Here is a 15,313-nt window from a genome sequence, read left to right as displayed (position 1 = left end):
CAAAATGCTTAAAAATAGAAAATAAGTGAAAATATTCTGCACATGAAGTATCCATTTCCATCTGTGCAGTATCTACACTGCTACAAATATAAATTTACATTTTAGGGTATGGTGCAGTTGGGAGATTGGGCATTGGTGGAACAGACTCAGCTTTGACCCCGACATTATTAGAATCAATTCAACATGTTTTTGTCAAGAAAGTTGCCGTTAATTCTGGAGGAAAGCATAGCTTAGCCTTGAGTTCAGAAGGCCATGTCTATTCCTGGGGTGAGGGTGAAGATGGAAAATTAGGACACGGCAATAAATTATCTTACGACAGACCAAAATTAATTGAGTCATTACTTGGTATGGAAATTGTTGATATTGCTTGTGGAGGTCACCATAGTGCAGCTATAACTAATGCTGGCTGGCTATATACTTGGGGAAAAGGTATAATAATATAAGCAGTAGCGTGGATTCCCCTCTTGTGTGCGTTTGACATAACTTAATCGTTACATTTTCAGGGAGATATGGGCGCTTGGGCCACGGTGACAGCGACGATCAGCTGAGACCAAAATTAGTTTCAGCATTACAGGGATACAAAGTGGTTGATGTAGCTTGTGGCAGTGGGGATGCACAAACACTTTGCGTTACCGATGATGACAATGTTTGGAGTTGGGGTGATGGAGACTATGGGAAACTTGGTAGAGGTGGAAGTGATGGATGTAAAGTACCGATGAAAATTGAGTCTCTTGCCGGGTTAGGTGTCATTAAAGTTGAATGTGGCAGCCAGTTCTCGGTTGCATTAACGCGATCAGGGGCTGTATATACGTGGTAATTAAGAGTAAAAGGCTCTTTTATGAATTCAGCTTTCCGAAAAAATGGGGAAAATAGGGTCTAGTCTTTACTAAAAGCAATTAAAATAAAAAATGTAGTTACATTATTCACAACATTTGTGCAGGGGAAAAGGGGATTACCATCGCCTGGGTCATGGTACAGATGATCATGTCCGAAGGCCTCGAAAGGTTGCAGCTCTGCAAGGGAAAAAAATTATCTCTATTGCAACAGGCTCTCTCCATTGTGTAGCATGTTCTGATAAAGGAGAGGTATTTACGTGGGGTGACAATGACGAGGGGCAACTAGGAGACGGTACAACAAATGCTTTGCAAAGACCCAGGCTTGTTCATGCCTTACAGGGCAAGAAAATAACCCGAGTTGCATGTGGCAGCGCCCATACTTTAGCCTGGAGCACTACAAAAGCTCCCCAAAGCCGACTGCCAGCCACAACACCTATGGAATATGATGTTGTTAAGGACCTACCATTTTCTGCCCTGCACAATAGATTAGTATTATTACATCACTTTGCTGAATTACTTTGTCCATCCTTACCTATGTTCCAAACAACCGGACATATTGGATTAAATAAATTAGCGCCTATGCTAGTATATAGTATTAAGGAAGCTACGTTTCGGAAAGTTGTCCAAGCTACGATGGTCAGAGATAGACAATATGGACCTGTTATTGAATTGAATCGAATTCAAGTAAAGAGAGCAAGGAGTAAAGGAGGTCTTGCTGGACCTGACGGGATAAAATCTGTATTTGGACAAATGGTTTCTAAGATGCCGTTGCTAACACAGGATGTTTTATTTCTGCCACACAGAGTTTGGAAAGTTAAATTTGTTGGTGAGTAAATAATTAAAATAGATAAATAGTTAAATAATTTTCATACCATTTTTGATTAATTCACACGCAACATCACTTTCTTTGCAACAGTCAGTTACTAGTATTCTATGTTGCAAAGTAGCTCTATTTATAAATTTCTCCAATTATGACAGCTAATTTATATTTATGTCAACAGGTGAAAGTGTTGATGATTGTGGAGGGGGATACAGCGAAAGTATTGCAGAAATGTGTGATGAACTTCAAAATGGATCACTACCACTACTTATTCCTACACCTAACGGTCGTGAAGACAATGGAACTAACAGAGATTGCTTCTTATTGAATCCCTTGGCTACATCTGATCTGCATATAAACATGTTCCAATTTTTAGGTAACTTCATTAGTCTTGCATTCTCACTAATGTTTAATGTAGGACTATGTACCATCTTTCATTTTCAAATTTAATATATTCTCATCATTTTTGCAGGAATATTGATAGGCATCGCTATTAGAACTGGGAGCCCGCTAAGCTTAAATTTAGCGGAACCAGTATGGAAACAACTTGCTGGAATTTCTTTAACCCCTGCTGATCTTACCGAGGTTGACAGAGACTATGTTCCTGGACTACTATGTATCAGAGACATGGATCCAGATGAAAAAGTATTTCAAACTCTAGAAATGCCATTCTCTACTCCATCTGCTGTTGGTGTTGATGTGCCATTGTCAAATAGGTAAACGAATACTTTTTTTTATATAATATGTATTCCATGATTCTTATCGTTTATTTAGTTTATCAAAAAGTTCTTTTACCATAAATACGCTGCAGTCTATCTTCATAGCTTCGGCAAATGTTAATTTTTTTTTCTCCTGTTTCCCAGATACCGAAAAATAACTCCTGAAAATCGACATGAGTATGTCCGATTAGCATTGAACTACAGACTTCACGAATTTGATACTCAAATAGCTGCTGTCAGGGAAGGAATGTCTAAAGTAGTGCCTGTTCCTCTTCTAGCATTGTTTAGTGGAGTAGAGTTGGAAACAATGGTTTGTGGAAGTCCAGACATTCCACTTAGCCTGTTGAAATCGGTAGCAACTTATAAAGGTACTGTTTCAATACGTGCATGAAATTGCATTGCAATTTTATACCTAACTGTCACAGTCTGTTGAAATGCCGATTTGACAATATTATAAAGAGCTGAGAAAAAATTCTATTCATAATCTAGGCGTAGATGGAACTGCACCACTAATTCAGTGGTTTTGGGAAGTTATGGAAGAGTTTTCAAATCAAGAAAGATCACTATTTCTTCGATTTGTCTGGGGTCGAACAAGACTGCCACGCACAATTGCTGATTTCAGAGGAAGAGACTTTGTTTTACAGGTATGAATTGATAGTTCTAATATAATAATAAATATAGTATATTATTATACTCTTTTTGCCGTTCTCAGAATTTTGGTTATGGATATTGCATGATGAGAAAAGTTACCTTCATGATCGATTGGTCAGATAATTATAGTATGAAATTAAACGATTTAAATTGAACCGTAATGGATTTATCGATTCCAACTACAAATGATTTATAAAATCACTGTACTAAAACTTGAGTAGTACTAATTATAAAGGCTCTGTCAGTGTTATTATGAAATTTCTTCATCTATACGTAACTAGGATGCTTAACCCATATTTCTTATTTTTAGGTACTCGACAAATACAGTCCTCCAGATCATTTCCTTCCAGAGAGTTACACGTGTTTCTTTTTATTAAAAATGCCGAGATATTCTTGCAAGCCAGTACTACGTCAAAAATTAAAATACGCCATACATTTTTGTAAGAGTATCGATACGGATGAATATGCACGGGTTCAGGCAGCTACAAATTCAGACGTAGAAGATACAGATAGTATTGCTAGTGAAGAGCACACGTCTTTGTAACTCGTCAGCGATGAATTTACGCGATCCTAAGTGTAGTATAAGGTGAAAAGCTTGCATAGGGTTGGAATGTTGTGCAATGATAACAATTTGAAGAAAGAATGATTTATTTCAACATTTATTATTTTGATTCGGGCCTTAGAAATTATTTTTCATGTTGTGCTCTAGTGAGTAAAATTATTTGTGATATATTGAATGTATGTGGAAGTACAAGGCATTCGTGAATTTTAAATTTCGTTCAACGTAGATTGAATTTTAGACACAATTGTGAAAACATTAAAAACTTGGGGCGTTTGATTATGTACTTCACAACCGGCCTAATTTGCTTTTAATCGTCTGATAATTTAATGTGATTCCTTCGTACGAATGAATGCCTTGTACATATTGTGCAGAAAGTAAGATTATCTGTTGTTATTTCTGAAAATACTATGAATATGTATTTGACACTAACGAGCTATAATCTATATTATTATGACACTCGGTTTATTGTTCTGTATACATACGTATAATTTTTGCTGTTGAAATATCATGTTGTTATAAACAGTGTCTTATGATTGCTGATTAGCTAAAAAATTGTGTTGATCTCGCAAATCAGCTTGTCATGGGTTAAAACTCTATGATAGAAACTATTTATTTCAATTATCTGGATGATGTACTTTCAATTTAAAATACTAGTCACATGTTACAGTTAGAAACGAGTTGAGGTAGAGAATAAATTCTGCATTATACGTGAGCCTTCTGCATATTTGAATTACTCTTGTTACATGGTTTCTTTAAAAGTGAGCAAATATTGTAAAAACACTAGAGCTATAACTTCTGTAACACATACTTAAATAACAGAAGTTATAGCTCTATTGTTTTTACAACATATATATATATAGAAACACTCCAGTATTTACATCTTCTTTAGAAAACTTTGACTTCCAGTATCAAGAGCTTTAAATAATCCGCGGATATCGTTTCCAAAAAAAATTTGGGGGGTTACAAAGATAAATAAATTATTCTTTCAGTTTTTTTTTAATTTATGAAATCTGTTACCTACTGTGTGCTACCATTATTCTTCAAGCTCACCATACAGGGACTGATGTTTCGAAGATGATGTTGAAATTTTACTAAACTGGAAATATTGTTGCGTAAGTTGGCCTGCAAATCATGTATTAAAACGTATTTCGAAAAATGACCTTTACCTACATAAGTTTCACCTATATTCATCAAGCTAGTAATGTAACGAGCTTTTTCTGAAACTTACCATTCTTATTTCACATTAAGGAAAGCCTCGTCTTAAATCTTTTACTCGAGTTTTTCCTAACTTCAAGAGTTTGTCAACGTGTGATAACTGAAAATGTTTTTGATGTATAGGACTAGAATAATACGCAGAGAGGAACAAAAAATTTCAAACGAATGATAATTGGTACTTGAATGGACTTACTATATATAGTGATATTCTTACATAGAATGAAAAGTTTAAATTTTGATCGCAGGTGTTGTTATAAGTAGAGAGAATCATCTGTTTAGATGAAACGTGACTCATAAAAATTTTTGTACCTGGTTCATATTTTGTGTCTCAATTCTGTTGTCTGGTATTAATTTTTTATCGCAAAGTGTTACCAAAAAATGATGTACTATGTATTATTTGTAAAAGAAAACAGTTTTTTTCATTGCAATCTGTTAAGATTATTGTGTTATATTTCACGGAAAAAATAAATAATACAATATTAGAATACCAAGTAGGTATGATTTGGACTATTAGATATATTTTGAAGGTAAACCCATTACTTCGTAAACGATCAATACAGGAAAAGATATTTTCATTTTGAATAGCTTTGATCTGAATGTTTATTTCTGTGCAAAATGTTTTTATATTACATTATATCGCCAGTTTGTGCTCAACAAAACGAATTTTTGTGAAATTATTCAGCTTTGCGTAATATCTTATAGATAGCATTCTTCATTTTCTACGAGTGATGTTATTTCGAAATTGAGGTCAGCGCATGTTAATCATTTTGACGTCTAACCAACTTATTATAAATATACGTTCACCACGAAATTGAATAGATTGTCAAATTGGAACGATCGATAATGTTATTATAATTAAACCGACGGACAAAGTTTTATCTAAACCGAATAAATATGAAGACGAGAAATTCTTTGAAAATGAAATGAGACTTTTATAAAATGGAAACGAAATTTTGCGTCATTAAATACCGTATTATAACATAACGGGACTTTTGCATATACAACTTTCAAAGCATCATATATTTCATATGTCTAATAGCTGTTCCCATGCCACTATATGTAGGTAGAGAATCAACTTCTCTCTTCCCAAGGTCGCCTGCTACGTTTTTTCAGTAATCCAATACACAGTGCGTATTGTACTACCGTGCTGTGAGGAATACATTTTCGGATTGTAAAATCGTTCTTGAAACGCACGTGTTATAATGGTATATACAATAGTGTAGAGGCGAGTGCAGAGTAAGAATTAAATAGTAACTTTCTTTTAGTTAGAATTGTGAGAGAAATAATTTGATTGTTAATTTAGAGGCGTACAGCTAAATATCAAAAGATTTTACAGTAATATTTCAATAAACAATCGCCGTTGCGTTAATAGCGTTGGTCAATAATACAGACGAACGCGTGAAATTCCGCGTAATAATTACAAGACACAATAATCAGCAATATAACACAATGATTATCAAATAAGACTATGAGATATAAGTAGATCGTAAAATATAATTGAACACAATTGCCTTAGATGTAGTCTCGGATCTATTGCGAGAATTATATATGGGACGAGATACGTGACCTCTGCCCCATCTTTCAAACACTTTAGATGAGCCCGTGCAGCGCGTTCATCACTGAGTATGTCCATGCATGCACAAGTAAGACTTCTAAACATCGTCTAGTTCGTATTTTAAGCATACGGATGAAGCATATCGGGGCTTGTGGCTGAGAATTGTCGTGTAACTGAAAGAGCGACTGGGCAATTCAAACGCTATGCGGAGTTAGAAAAAATTCCACATTCTGAAGCCGAGCGATCGCGAAACTGCAGTAAAATAATATTTCGTTCTTCGAATACGTGAGCGCCGCATCATTGTACGATATAGGCTTAAATTTGGTAGGTATAACATCCAGCTGTGGGAGGCACCTTTAAATTAGAGTAAAATTACCAATGCAAATACGTTTACTTGGTAAAGTTTTTACGAATGACTTAATTATTCGTCCAAAGTTCCGATACATATAGCGTTGACACACTGGACCGCGTGTTTCAAAATTCGCGCGTTCAAAACTGGTCTTAAGCGAAATCCTTGAATTTGAAATGCCTAAATATGCATAGAATCTCTGCACTTCGGCATATTTTTTAAGTTTGTTTTTAAATAATATATATTTAAGTATGTCCAAAGTGCTGACTTACATACACGATCACAGTACCAGTTGATTACAGAAAAAATATTGACATTACTGCATTATACGATGATTATGGCATTATAAATAATGTGATGCTTTCAATTGTGCGTTTATTTGTAACATCACTTTGTAAGAATGCTAGAAAAATAAAATAGTTCAACACAATGTTCACACATTGGTAATTTAATATTTTGTTTTATTTACAATTTCGGTAATAAATAATAAACGAAGTTTCTGAACTTCGAATTAGTAAACAGCTGAACTTCGTTATTATGGAACTGTGGAAAACATTTGCATCCTAATCAAAGAAATGACATCAGTGCTAAGACAATATGGTCTGGCTATTGTACATATTATACATATCATACATACATGTTATACCGTATCCATTATTTTCTTCTGTATAGAGAGTAAGTCTAATAACGATTATGAATTACTAATAACGATTGTAGTACACGTGATAACGAACCATAACTGATTTCTCCAGCAAAGGAAAAAGAATTAGTTGATGGAATTATTGCTGCTGTAACACAGATATGACTTCTTGAGAAATTACCATTGTGCCCTTTCAACATCAAAATATCAACGCTCTGACAGCTATTTCAACATACCATAATTACTTGTTTCAAAATAATTAGATTTGATTACAATTCAACCTTCTTAACTTTACCCTTGTTAATTACGTAAAGGTATAAAAATACAGTTGCATTCATCAAAAATAAATACGGTGTACATTCAGGAATATTCCAACTTTATGAAATCGAGTGCTAAACTTGGCAGTGTAGCCAGTAGCTCTTCTCAATGATACTTAATCTAAAATTAGCTTGTGATAAACAAGCTAAGTACACAATTGCAGCATTTTAATATTTACAGCTTTTGATTTTTAATGAAGCCAAGTTATCAGCAATGCAGCTCCAAATTTAATTATTCTGTAATGTTTGTTCATGTGTTTCAGTGTGACGTATTATGTGCAAAAAACAGAGAGTAATGATACGTAGCCTCTGATAAGAAATTTTACAAAACAGAGCATCCATCATGACTCTTGTCAAATCAGTTTGTTCTAAAGCTGGCGGTCAGTCACGCACAAAATTCAAGACATTGATCAGTAAAACCGAAAACATGATCCGCTTAGCGGCACTTAAGGTATGAATTAAAATATTTGTTCCAATAATTGATTACTTCACAGTGAAACTTAAGTCTGATATTTGTATTGTTTAAATTTATTTTCATTGAGAAATAAGCAGTTGTTGATGTCTACCTGATTTTGATCAACAAAGTTCATTCAAACATTGCAGAAATATTGCACGCATCAGGGCATTGACGGAATATTTTTGACCCATAGATAATGTACTGTGGTATTTTGTCAACTATCGTGAAATTCATGTATTGCATACATACCTAGAAAATGATAAGAATTTGAATCACAAATTCATTAGCCGCATTTTTTAGCTGGGAAACAGAAAAACAATCATTGACGTTAAAAGAACGTTGCTGACCAAACCGACAGAAGAAAATAGTACATGTAGCCAAACAATAAATGTTCCTGAATTTGCAGATGTAGTAGTGATAGGTATTCTTAATTATGTAATATATTATTTTTAAATGAGTTGCACGTGTATATTGCACAAATTAATAACTCTTATTTGAATTATTCATATGCTATAAAAATTACGCAATTGTTTGAAAGGTGGAGGTAGTGCAGGTTGCAATGCGCTTTACCACTTGGCAAAATATGGAGTCAGTGCAATACTTTTGGAACGAGCAAAGTTAACAGCTGGAACAACATGGCATACCGCAGGTTTGATTTGGCAACTGAGACCGAACGATGTGGAAATGCAATTGTTGCACACGACAAGAGAGTTGCTAATGCGTCTAGAAGCAGAAACCGGATTAGACCCTGGATGGATTAATAATGGAGGGCTGTATATTGCTCATTCTGATGTTGGTAATTTTCAAATTTTTCATATCATAATTAATGAAGGGTGGTACGGTAAAACTGTGTGACATCATTATGATGTTTCAAGAAGGTGAAAAAATTGTCCCAAAATATGATTAGTTAATTTTAAAAGAAATCAAAAAGTATGTTTTAGAGTTTTTTTTCAAGCTCTTCAAATGGCCTAAGCCTCGATTCGATAGAGCAATCCGCCTTCTAGAAAATGACTTGCGAAAATTATTTTTTTCCGTGCCAGTGTAAGTTCGTGGATCGTTCGAATTTTTTTTTAACGTTGAATACCGATTACAAACACAATTACGATATTAAAACGACGAAACAGATATGAATCGAAAGTTTGAATCTTAACTGCTCAGATGCGGTTGAAGATTTTCAAATATTACGGAGCAAATTGGCGAGCTAGGGAGGGATCGAAAACGGTGTAAGTGCCAATATGAACATAATTTGCTGACAAAATTGTCAAATTTTAATGGAAAAACTGTAGGACAGTACAGTAACTCAGTTTTATTGACGTAAATTTTGATAGAGCAGTATGGCCTGTGGAGGTACGAAGTGGAGCATATCAGTGAGGTCCTTTTCTGTCTCAGTCGTGGCGTTAAATAATTTTACGAATTTTGAACTGATTAGGAACCACAAGAGTTCAGTCAGTTCAGGGTCAGTTTTTTTGTATTTCTGAATAATTATAAAGATGGCATTTAACCGTTTTGCCATGCCAACTTTTTATAACTTGGCGAATAAATTTTTTTTAGCTATAGAGTTTTGTAAGGACGTGCATATAAATTTTTTTTAATTTCTCAAGTTGAAAAACGTATTTCTGATATTTTGAATGAACTCGATGATACGAGTATTGATGTAATTTGTAGGTAAGAATGGACGAATACAAAAGATTGGCAACAGCAGGAAAAGTATGCGGCGTAGATTCACATCTAATGTCTCCCCAAGAAGCAAATAAGATTTTTCCACACTTGAACGAACAAGCATTTCTTGGGGCGCTGTACACTCCAAAGGATGGTGTTGTTGACCCTGCGATGCTATGCAACGCATTGACAAAATATGCCAAGGAACATGGGGCCAAGGTAAGATACTCTCACATTCGGTCCGTCAAGCAATGTTTAGATTTTTAGAACGCCACCTAATTTATTCATCAAATTGCAGGTAGTACAAGATTGTCCAGTAACTAGAATACTGAAAAAAGAAACACAATTAGGATCCTCACAAATTGCCGGTGTGGAAACACCATATGGTATTATAAAAACGAACTGCGTGGTGAATGCTGCAGGAGTTTGGTCAAGAAGTATATCTAACATGGCTGGTCTCCAGATACCTTTAATTCCAATGAAACACGCATATGTTGTCAGTGAACCTATTGAAGGTGTACAGAATTGTCCAAATATAAGGGACCACGATAGAAACATGTACTTTAGAATACAAGGCTCGTCTCTATGCATGGGAGGCTATGAGTCAAACCCTATTATTTTGCAGTCCGTAAGTTCGAATTCTACGTTACACATACAACTGTATATTAACTATATCTATATATAGACTTGTCATCTTTCAAGGTTCCAAAAGATTTCAACTTCGCATTGTATGAGTTAGACTGGAATGTATTTAGCGCACACATTAAAGGAGCTGTGGAATTGATTCCTCAATTTTCAACGGCAGGCATAAGGAGTACTGTATGTGGGCCTGAGAGTTTCACTCCAGACCACAAACCCATTCTAGGTGAGTCGACAGATATAAACAATGAGACTTGCTCTTATTTTTCAAATAAACATTTTAAATTCCTTCCATGTCTATGAGATATTTAAATTTTATTATAGTAAATGCAACGCACTGTTAACAAACTATGATTTTAGGGGAGGATCCCAGGTGTATGGGATTTTTTCACAGCTGTGGTTACAACAGTGCTGGAATGATGCTGGGAGGTGGCTGCGGGGATCAAATAGCAAAGTGGATAATTCATGGACGACCAGATAAGCACATGTACAGCTATGATATTAGAAGGTAATTAAAATACTACTGGAATTGAGTGTAAAAATTTTCGACGAAATCCAAAAACAATGTTGCAACCTCTTAATCACCGTTTGTAGATTTACGCCAGAGCAAACAAGTGATTCTCTTTGGGCAAATGAGAGGTCTCATGAAGCATATGCAAAAAATTATAGTATAGTTTTTCCTCATGATGAGTATCTGAGTGGACGAAATTTGAATAAAGATCCATTTCATGAGGTAAGATATTCTTCACTATTTTGAACTTATTTTAAAAATAGATTTTTTACTTTACTGTATAAACAACATATATCTTGAAAGATTTAAGATGGAATAGTTTGTACCCAGTTACACACAAGTGAAAATTGTAATCATATCATGACTTGAATTGTTACAAATACTATTTGTACGTAGGTTCTCTTAAAAGAAGGTGCAGTCATGGAAGAACGGCAAGGATGGGAAAGACCAGGATGGTTTCTTTCTGAAGGGTCTGTGACAATTCCACCATATGATTATTATGGAAGTTATGGTTCACCGAAAAATGAAAATAATAAATACAGCGAGTTGCTTCAACAAGATTATACATTCAATTTTCCAGAACACCATCGAATTGTGAGTGTATAATGATATGAATATAATTAACTTTCAGAATAATGATTGTATTTCAAGTAATTCATACCTTTTTACACCTCATTAAATTCATAATTTCTGAAGACCTTATTAATTTGATTACTATCAAATCATGAATGTACATTAAAAATAGATTATATGTACAATTGAAATATACATTCACTAAATAATTACGTTTTACAGATCAAAGACGAAGCTCTGGCATGTAGAAACAATGCGGTATTGTTTAATCTCTCATACTTTGGAAAGTTCTACCTTTGTGGACCAGAAGCTCAAAAGGCTGTCGATTATCTATTTACAGCTGACACTAATCGCGAAGTAAACAAGACTACCTATACTTGTATGCTTAACAAACACGGTGGTGTCGAAGCAGACTGTACTGTTACATGTATAGAAGGCGGAACTGGAACTGTAGTAGATCCAATTCTTAAGGGAAAAGGATTTCTTATTGGTACATATATTGAAATATTATTTACTCAAACATTTCTGCCTATGATTTTCCAATAGAAGCTTGGCATATTCATACAGTTGAGAATACACAAGTTATTGATTATTACTTTTATTTCTTATTAATGTGAATCTTTCAAAGTTGCTGGATATGATCTACAGGTAGTATGAAAATACAATAATACTAATGACTGGCAAAGTAGAGAAATTGCCTAATGTAAACGCAGTATGGGGTTCAAAGCAAAGCAGTCGGGTGTGCTAGAAATGTTCACTGTAAGATTAGTTTTTGCCATCTCATTCTTTGTACTGAGATGTATAGCATACAAAAAGACAGATACAAATGACACGACTTGAAATTAATGATTCCATTTTAGTTGCTGGTGGTATGTCTGGATATCAAACATGGGTACACATGAATCAAGTAGTCAAACAGAAAGGGTTTGAGGTTACTTTGCACGATGCTACCAAACAAATTGGTGTGCTCGCTATACAGGGGAAAAAGAGGTATGTATATTCAAATATATGAATACTTGCGTATCGTATAAACATTAAGTAATTGATCGAAATGAAAGTGCACTCAATATACAGCAGTCTTTAATATATTATAATATTTCAGTCGTAAAATATTGGAAAGTATTGTGGATGGGGATATATCAAATACAGCTTTTCCATTCTCAACCTCAAAGCTCTTGAAAATCAAGGGAAATTCAGTGCGTGTATTAAGACTAAGTTTCGTAGGAGAGCTTGGGTTTGAGCTGTATATCCCGTCGCAATTATGTATGGAAGTTTATCATGCGATAATGGACGCTGGAAAAGCTTATAAAATGAAATTAGCTGGGTACAGAGCACTGTACAGTCTCAGTAGTGAAAAAGGTCGTCTTCTTTTATTGGTCAATGTACAAATTATATGAAAGTAGATACACGATGATAGCTATTTAGTCACATTGTTAGATTGGTTTCAATAAGTAGCCTTAAAATACTCCCAAGAATGCACCGAATAATGCATACCTTTGCATTGTGATTCAGGCTATCACCTATGGCACTCAGATCTCAGGATGGATGACAATCCAATTGAAGCAGGTCTTGGCTTTGTCTGTCGGAAATCTGGAGACTACCTTGGGAAGAAGAAAATAGATTATGTTAGAAAAAACGGAGTCAAGAGGAAAATGGCATATTTTCTCATAGACGCGTAATAACAATTTAAAAATCATATAAGCTAGATTTCAGATTATATATCATTATAGAAGAGATGGTACTCGAATATTTTCATTTATTTTGTAGTATTAAGGTGTAAAACCAATTTTAATTTTTTAGGCAAATTCCTTTGTGGGGTTTGGAAGCGATTTACAGAAATGGAAGAAACGTTGGGTACTTGAGGAGAGGCGAATATGCTTTTGCACTTGAAAACAGTATTGGACAAGGGTAAGTGCAAAAAATTCCCTTGTAAACTGTAATGATCTGAATGACAACACGAAATAAAGGTACTTATAATTATTTTCAAGATATGTAACACATCCTGAAGGGGAGAACGTAACGAAACATTACTTAGAATCTGGAAACTACGAAATTGAAATTATGGGACACAAGTATCCAGCCAAACTACATCTACATAGTCCGTTCGATCCAGAAAATAAAAGGCTACGTGATATATATGACTAACATACATACAAATTAAGATTTTCTAAATTATTGATTACAATTTTTTTCCTTTAATTGTGACGGAAATCTGGTGTAATTAAATTATTTTTGAATATTTCGTTCAAAACCAGCTAAATTATACAAAGAAAAGCTTAGCATTAAATCCATTTATAGCAAACATGTAAAACCATACATGCTATCACTGTGCAATACAGACAGTATGTGTAAGTTGAAAGGCTGTGAATTAACGTAAATGTATAATAGTTAGAGGAAAAGAGCAAGAAAAGAGGTGATGAATTGTGATCAACCTTATGAGAACAGCAGTTGTCTGAATTAGTTTTTAACAAATCTTTATTTAATATTATTTCGAACATTTTTGTTCAAATAAATATTTTGAAAAAAAAAACGGTAACATTCAACAGTTGTCAAAGCCACAATGCTTTATCTACCTGAGCTACGATAAAAATTGGAATTACATTCTAAAGCAGTATTTGTAAAGTTGAATCATCCCGCGAGTGGGTTGGCATGGATTGTTATACCATTGATTCGTGTCTCAGTCAGTGGCTTGAAATTTTTTGGATTAGTGGGCAATTTTTCCAACTCGTCAAGAGCATCAAGTCCATCAATCACCCTGAAAAATGTATGAGATTTAGAATTCTGCTTACATCAAACTGACGAGCCGTTACAAGTATTTCTTTCATTTTTTATCACAAGATGTTCTTTAATACTTACTTTCCAAATAAGGTATATTTTAAGTCTAGATGTGGTTGAGGTCCGTATGTTATGAAAAATTGACTTCCATTAGAGTTGGGTCCATTGTTGGCCATTGACACAAGGCCTCTTGCATTGTGTTTCAAATCCTCTTTGAACTCGTCCTCAAATTTACGATTCCAAATTGAGGTACCGCCTTTTCCAGTATGTGTTGGGTCACCCGTTTGAACTATAAAGCCTTTGATGTTTCGATGAAATAGACATCCGTTGTAATAGTTGCTCGCGCACAATGCCAAAAAATTCTGAAGAATCAGAAAATAAAATATTTGGTGCAGATACGAGAGATAAAAGACCATTCTTCTGGCCGATAAGTGATATGAATTTTTCATTATTGATTGTGATGCTAAAACGTGTGATGACTAATTATAATTTGAAGTAACGTATCATTTGTAGATTATTTATTGCTTTTCGACCTCTAGGTTAGATTAGAAACAGACAAAAATATGCCTTCTGATTGTCACTTTGCTTCATACAATGAAGAAGTGTCCCAGTGAAAGGAATAAAACTGAGTATTTGGTTAATGGCAGGAGATTTTTCAATAGAAGATTCGAAAAATTTTCATACTTACTTCGCATGTTTTCGGGCATAGTTCACAAAATACTTCAATTTTTATATCACCTACATCAGTGTGTAGCGTCACGCTCTGAAATATGAGAAAAACAAATGTGTGAGGTATTCAAGCTGAACTTGCAGTAAACATCAAAAGGAGATAATACAGAGAATTTATAACCATTTTAAGCGTGGACAGGTCGATAAATACATAACAAATCGAAATCACAACGGTTCATGTTCAACACTAAATTGTGATCAGAAGAGACGTCAAACATCGGCCATATTGTATTTTTTGTTCTATTGGACATGAGCATGAGTAGTGTGGGAGCGTGGTGGGAGCCATGAGCGTGCAGGCGCCTAGTC

General features: G+C 34.5%; 3 protein-coding genes across 10 annotated transcripts in view; 2 read left to right on the top strand and 1 right to left on the bottom strand.

Moving 5' to 3' along the window:
• Window positions 1-5,288, top strand: part of HERC2 (E3 ubiquitin-protein ligase HERC2) — a 19,300-nt gene extending 14,012 nt beyond the window's left edge. For 3 of the 4 annotated variants that reach the window (XM_069134144.1, XM_046616410.2, XM_069134145.1), the window contains 8 exons: window positions 106-429; window positions 504-813; window positions 941-1,662; window positions 1,838-2,032; window positions 2,129-2,372; window positions 2,520-2,743; window positions 2,865-3,019; window positions 3,337-5,288. In XM_069134144.1, coding sequence (XP_068990245.1) covers window positions 106-429; window positions 504-813; window positions 941-1,662; window positions 1,838-2,032; window positions 2,129-2,372; window positions 2,520-2,743; window positions 2,865-3,019; window positions 3,337-3,570 — 2,408 coding nt within the window. In that variant the 3' untranslated portion in view covers window positions 3,571-5,288. The remainder of the gene's footprint in view (window positions 1-105; window positions 430-503; window positions 814-940; window positions 1,663-1,837; window positions 2,033-2,128; window positions 2,373-2,519; window positions 2,744-2,864; window positions 3,020-3,336) is intronic. The other variant, XM_046616411.2, reaches the window with a different exon arrangement.
• On the top strand, window positions 4,441-14,628 carry LOC124214228 (sarcosine dehydrogenase, mitochondrial). 4 transcript variants are annotated; one of them, XM_046616426.2, is made up of 16 exons: window positions 4,441-4,700; window positions 7,928-8,115; window positions 8,422-8,542; window positions 8,660-8,913; window positions 9,787-9,999; window positions 10,079-10,408; window positions 10,483-10,645; window positions 10,780-10,927; window positions 11,014-11,152; window positions 11,327-11,524; window positions 11,726-11,993; window positions 12,364-12,493; window positions 12,606-12,862; window positions 13,016-13,178; window positions 13,304-13,411; window positions 13,492-14,628. In XM_046616426.2, the coding sequence occupies exons 2-16, from the start codon at window positions 8,008-8,010 to the stop codon at window positions 13,646-13,648; spliced, it is 2,757 nt and encodes a 918-aa protein (XP_046472382.1). In that variant the 5' UTR covers window positions 4,441-4,700; window positions 7,928-8,007; the 3' UTR covers window positions 13,649-14,628. The 4 variants fall into 4 exon arrangements, with proteins under 4 accessions (XP_046472382.1, XP_046472380.1, XP_046472381.1 ...); XM_046616424.2 differs by lacking the exon at window positions 4,441-4,700 and adding an exon at window positions 5,393-6,039; XM_046616425.2 differs by lacking the exon at window positions 4,441-4,700 and adding an exon at window positions 5,393-6,682.
• LOC124214234 (peptidyl-prolyl cis-trans isomerase-like 3) lies at window positions 12,852-15,281 on the bottom strand. Of its 2 annotated transcripts, none has more exons than XM_046616436.1 (5): window positions 15,129-15,281; window positions 14,967-15,041; window positions 14,360-14,640; window positions 14,104-14,258; window positions 12,852-13,104 (listed from the first exon to the last, which is right to left on the bottom strand). In XM_046616436.1, exons 1-4 carry the CDS (start codon window positions 15,129-15,131, stop codon window positions 14,132-14,134), a joined length of 486 nt encoding a protein of 161 aa, XP_046472392.1. In that variant the 5' UTR covers window positions 15,132-15,281; the 3' UTR covers window positions 12,852-13,104; window positions 14,104-14,131. The 2 variants fall into 2 exon arrangements, with proteins under 2 accessions (XP_046472392.1, XP_046472393.1); XM_046616437.1 differs by having other exon boundaries at window positions 12,852-13,100.
• Between the last annotated feature and the right edge of the window lie 32 nt (window positions 15,282-15,313).

Source organism: Neodiprion pinetum, chromosome 3 (assembly GCF_021155775.2).
Source record: "Neodiprion pinetum isolate iyNeoPine1 chromosome 3, iyNeoPine1.2, whole genome shotgun sequence".
In the NCBI taxonomy this organism is placed as follows: domain Eukaryota; kingdom Metazoa; phylum Arthropoda; class Insecta; order Hymenoptera; family Diprionidae; genus Neodiprion; species Neodiprion pinetum.
Note: the sequence above shows the minus strand (reverse complement) of the source record. Positions and strands in the feature narration are given on the sequence as shown.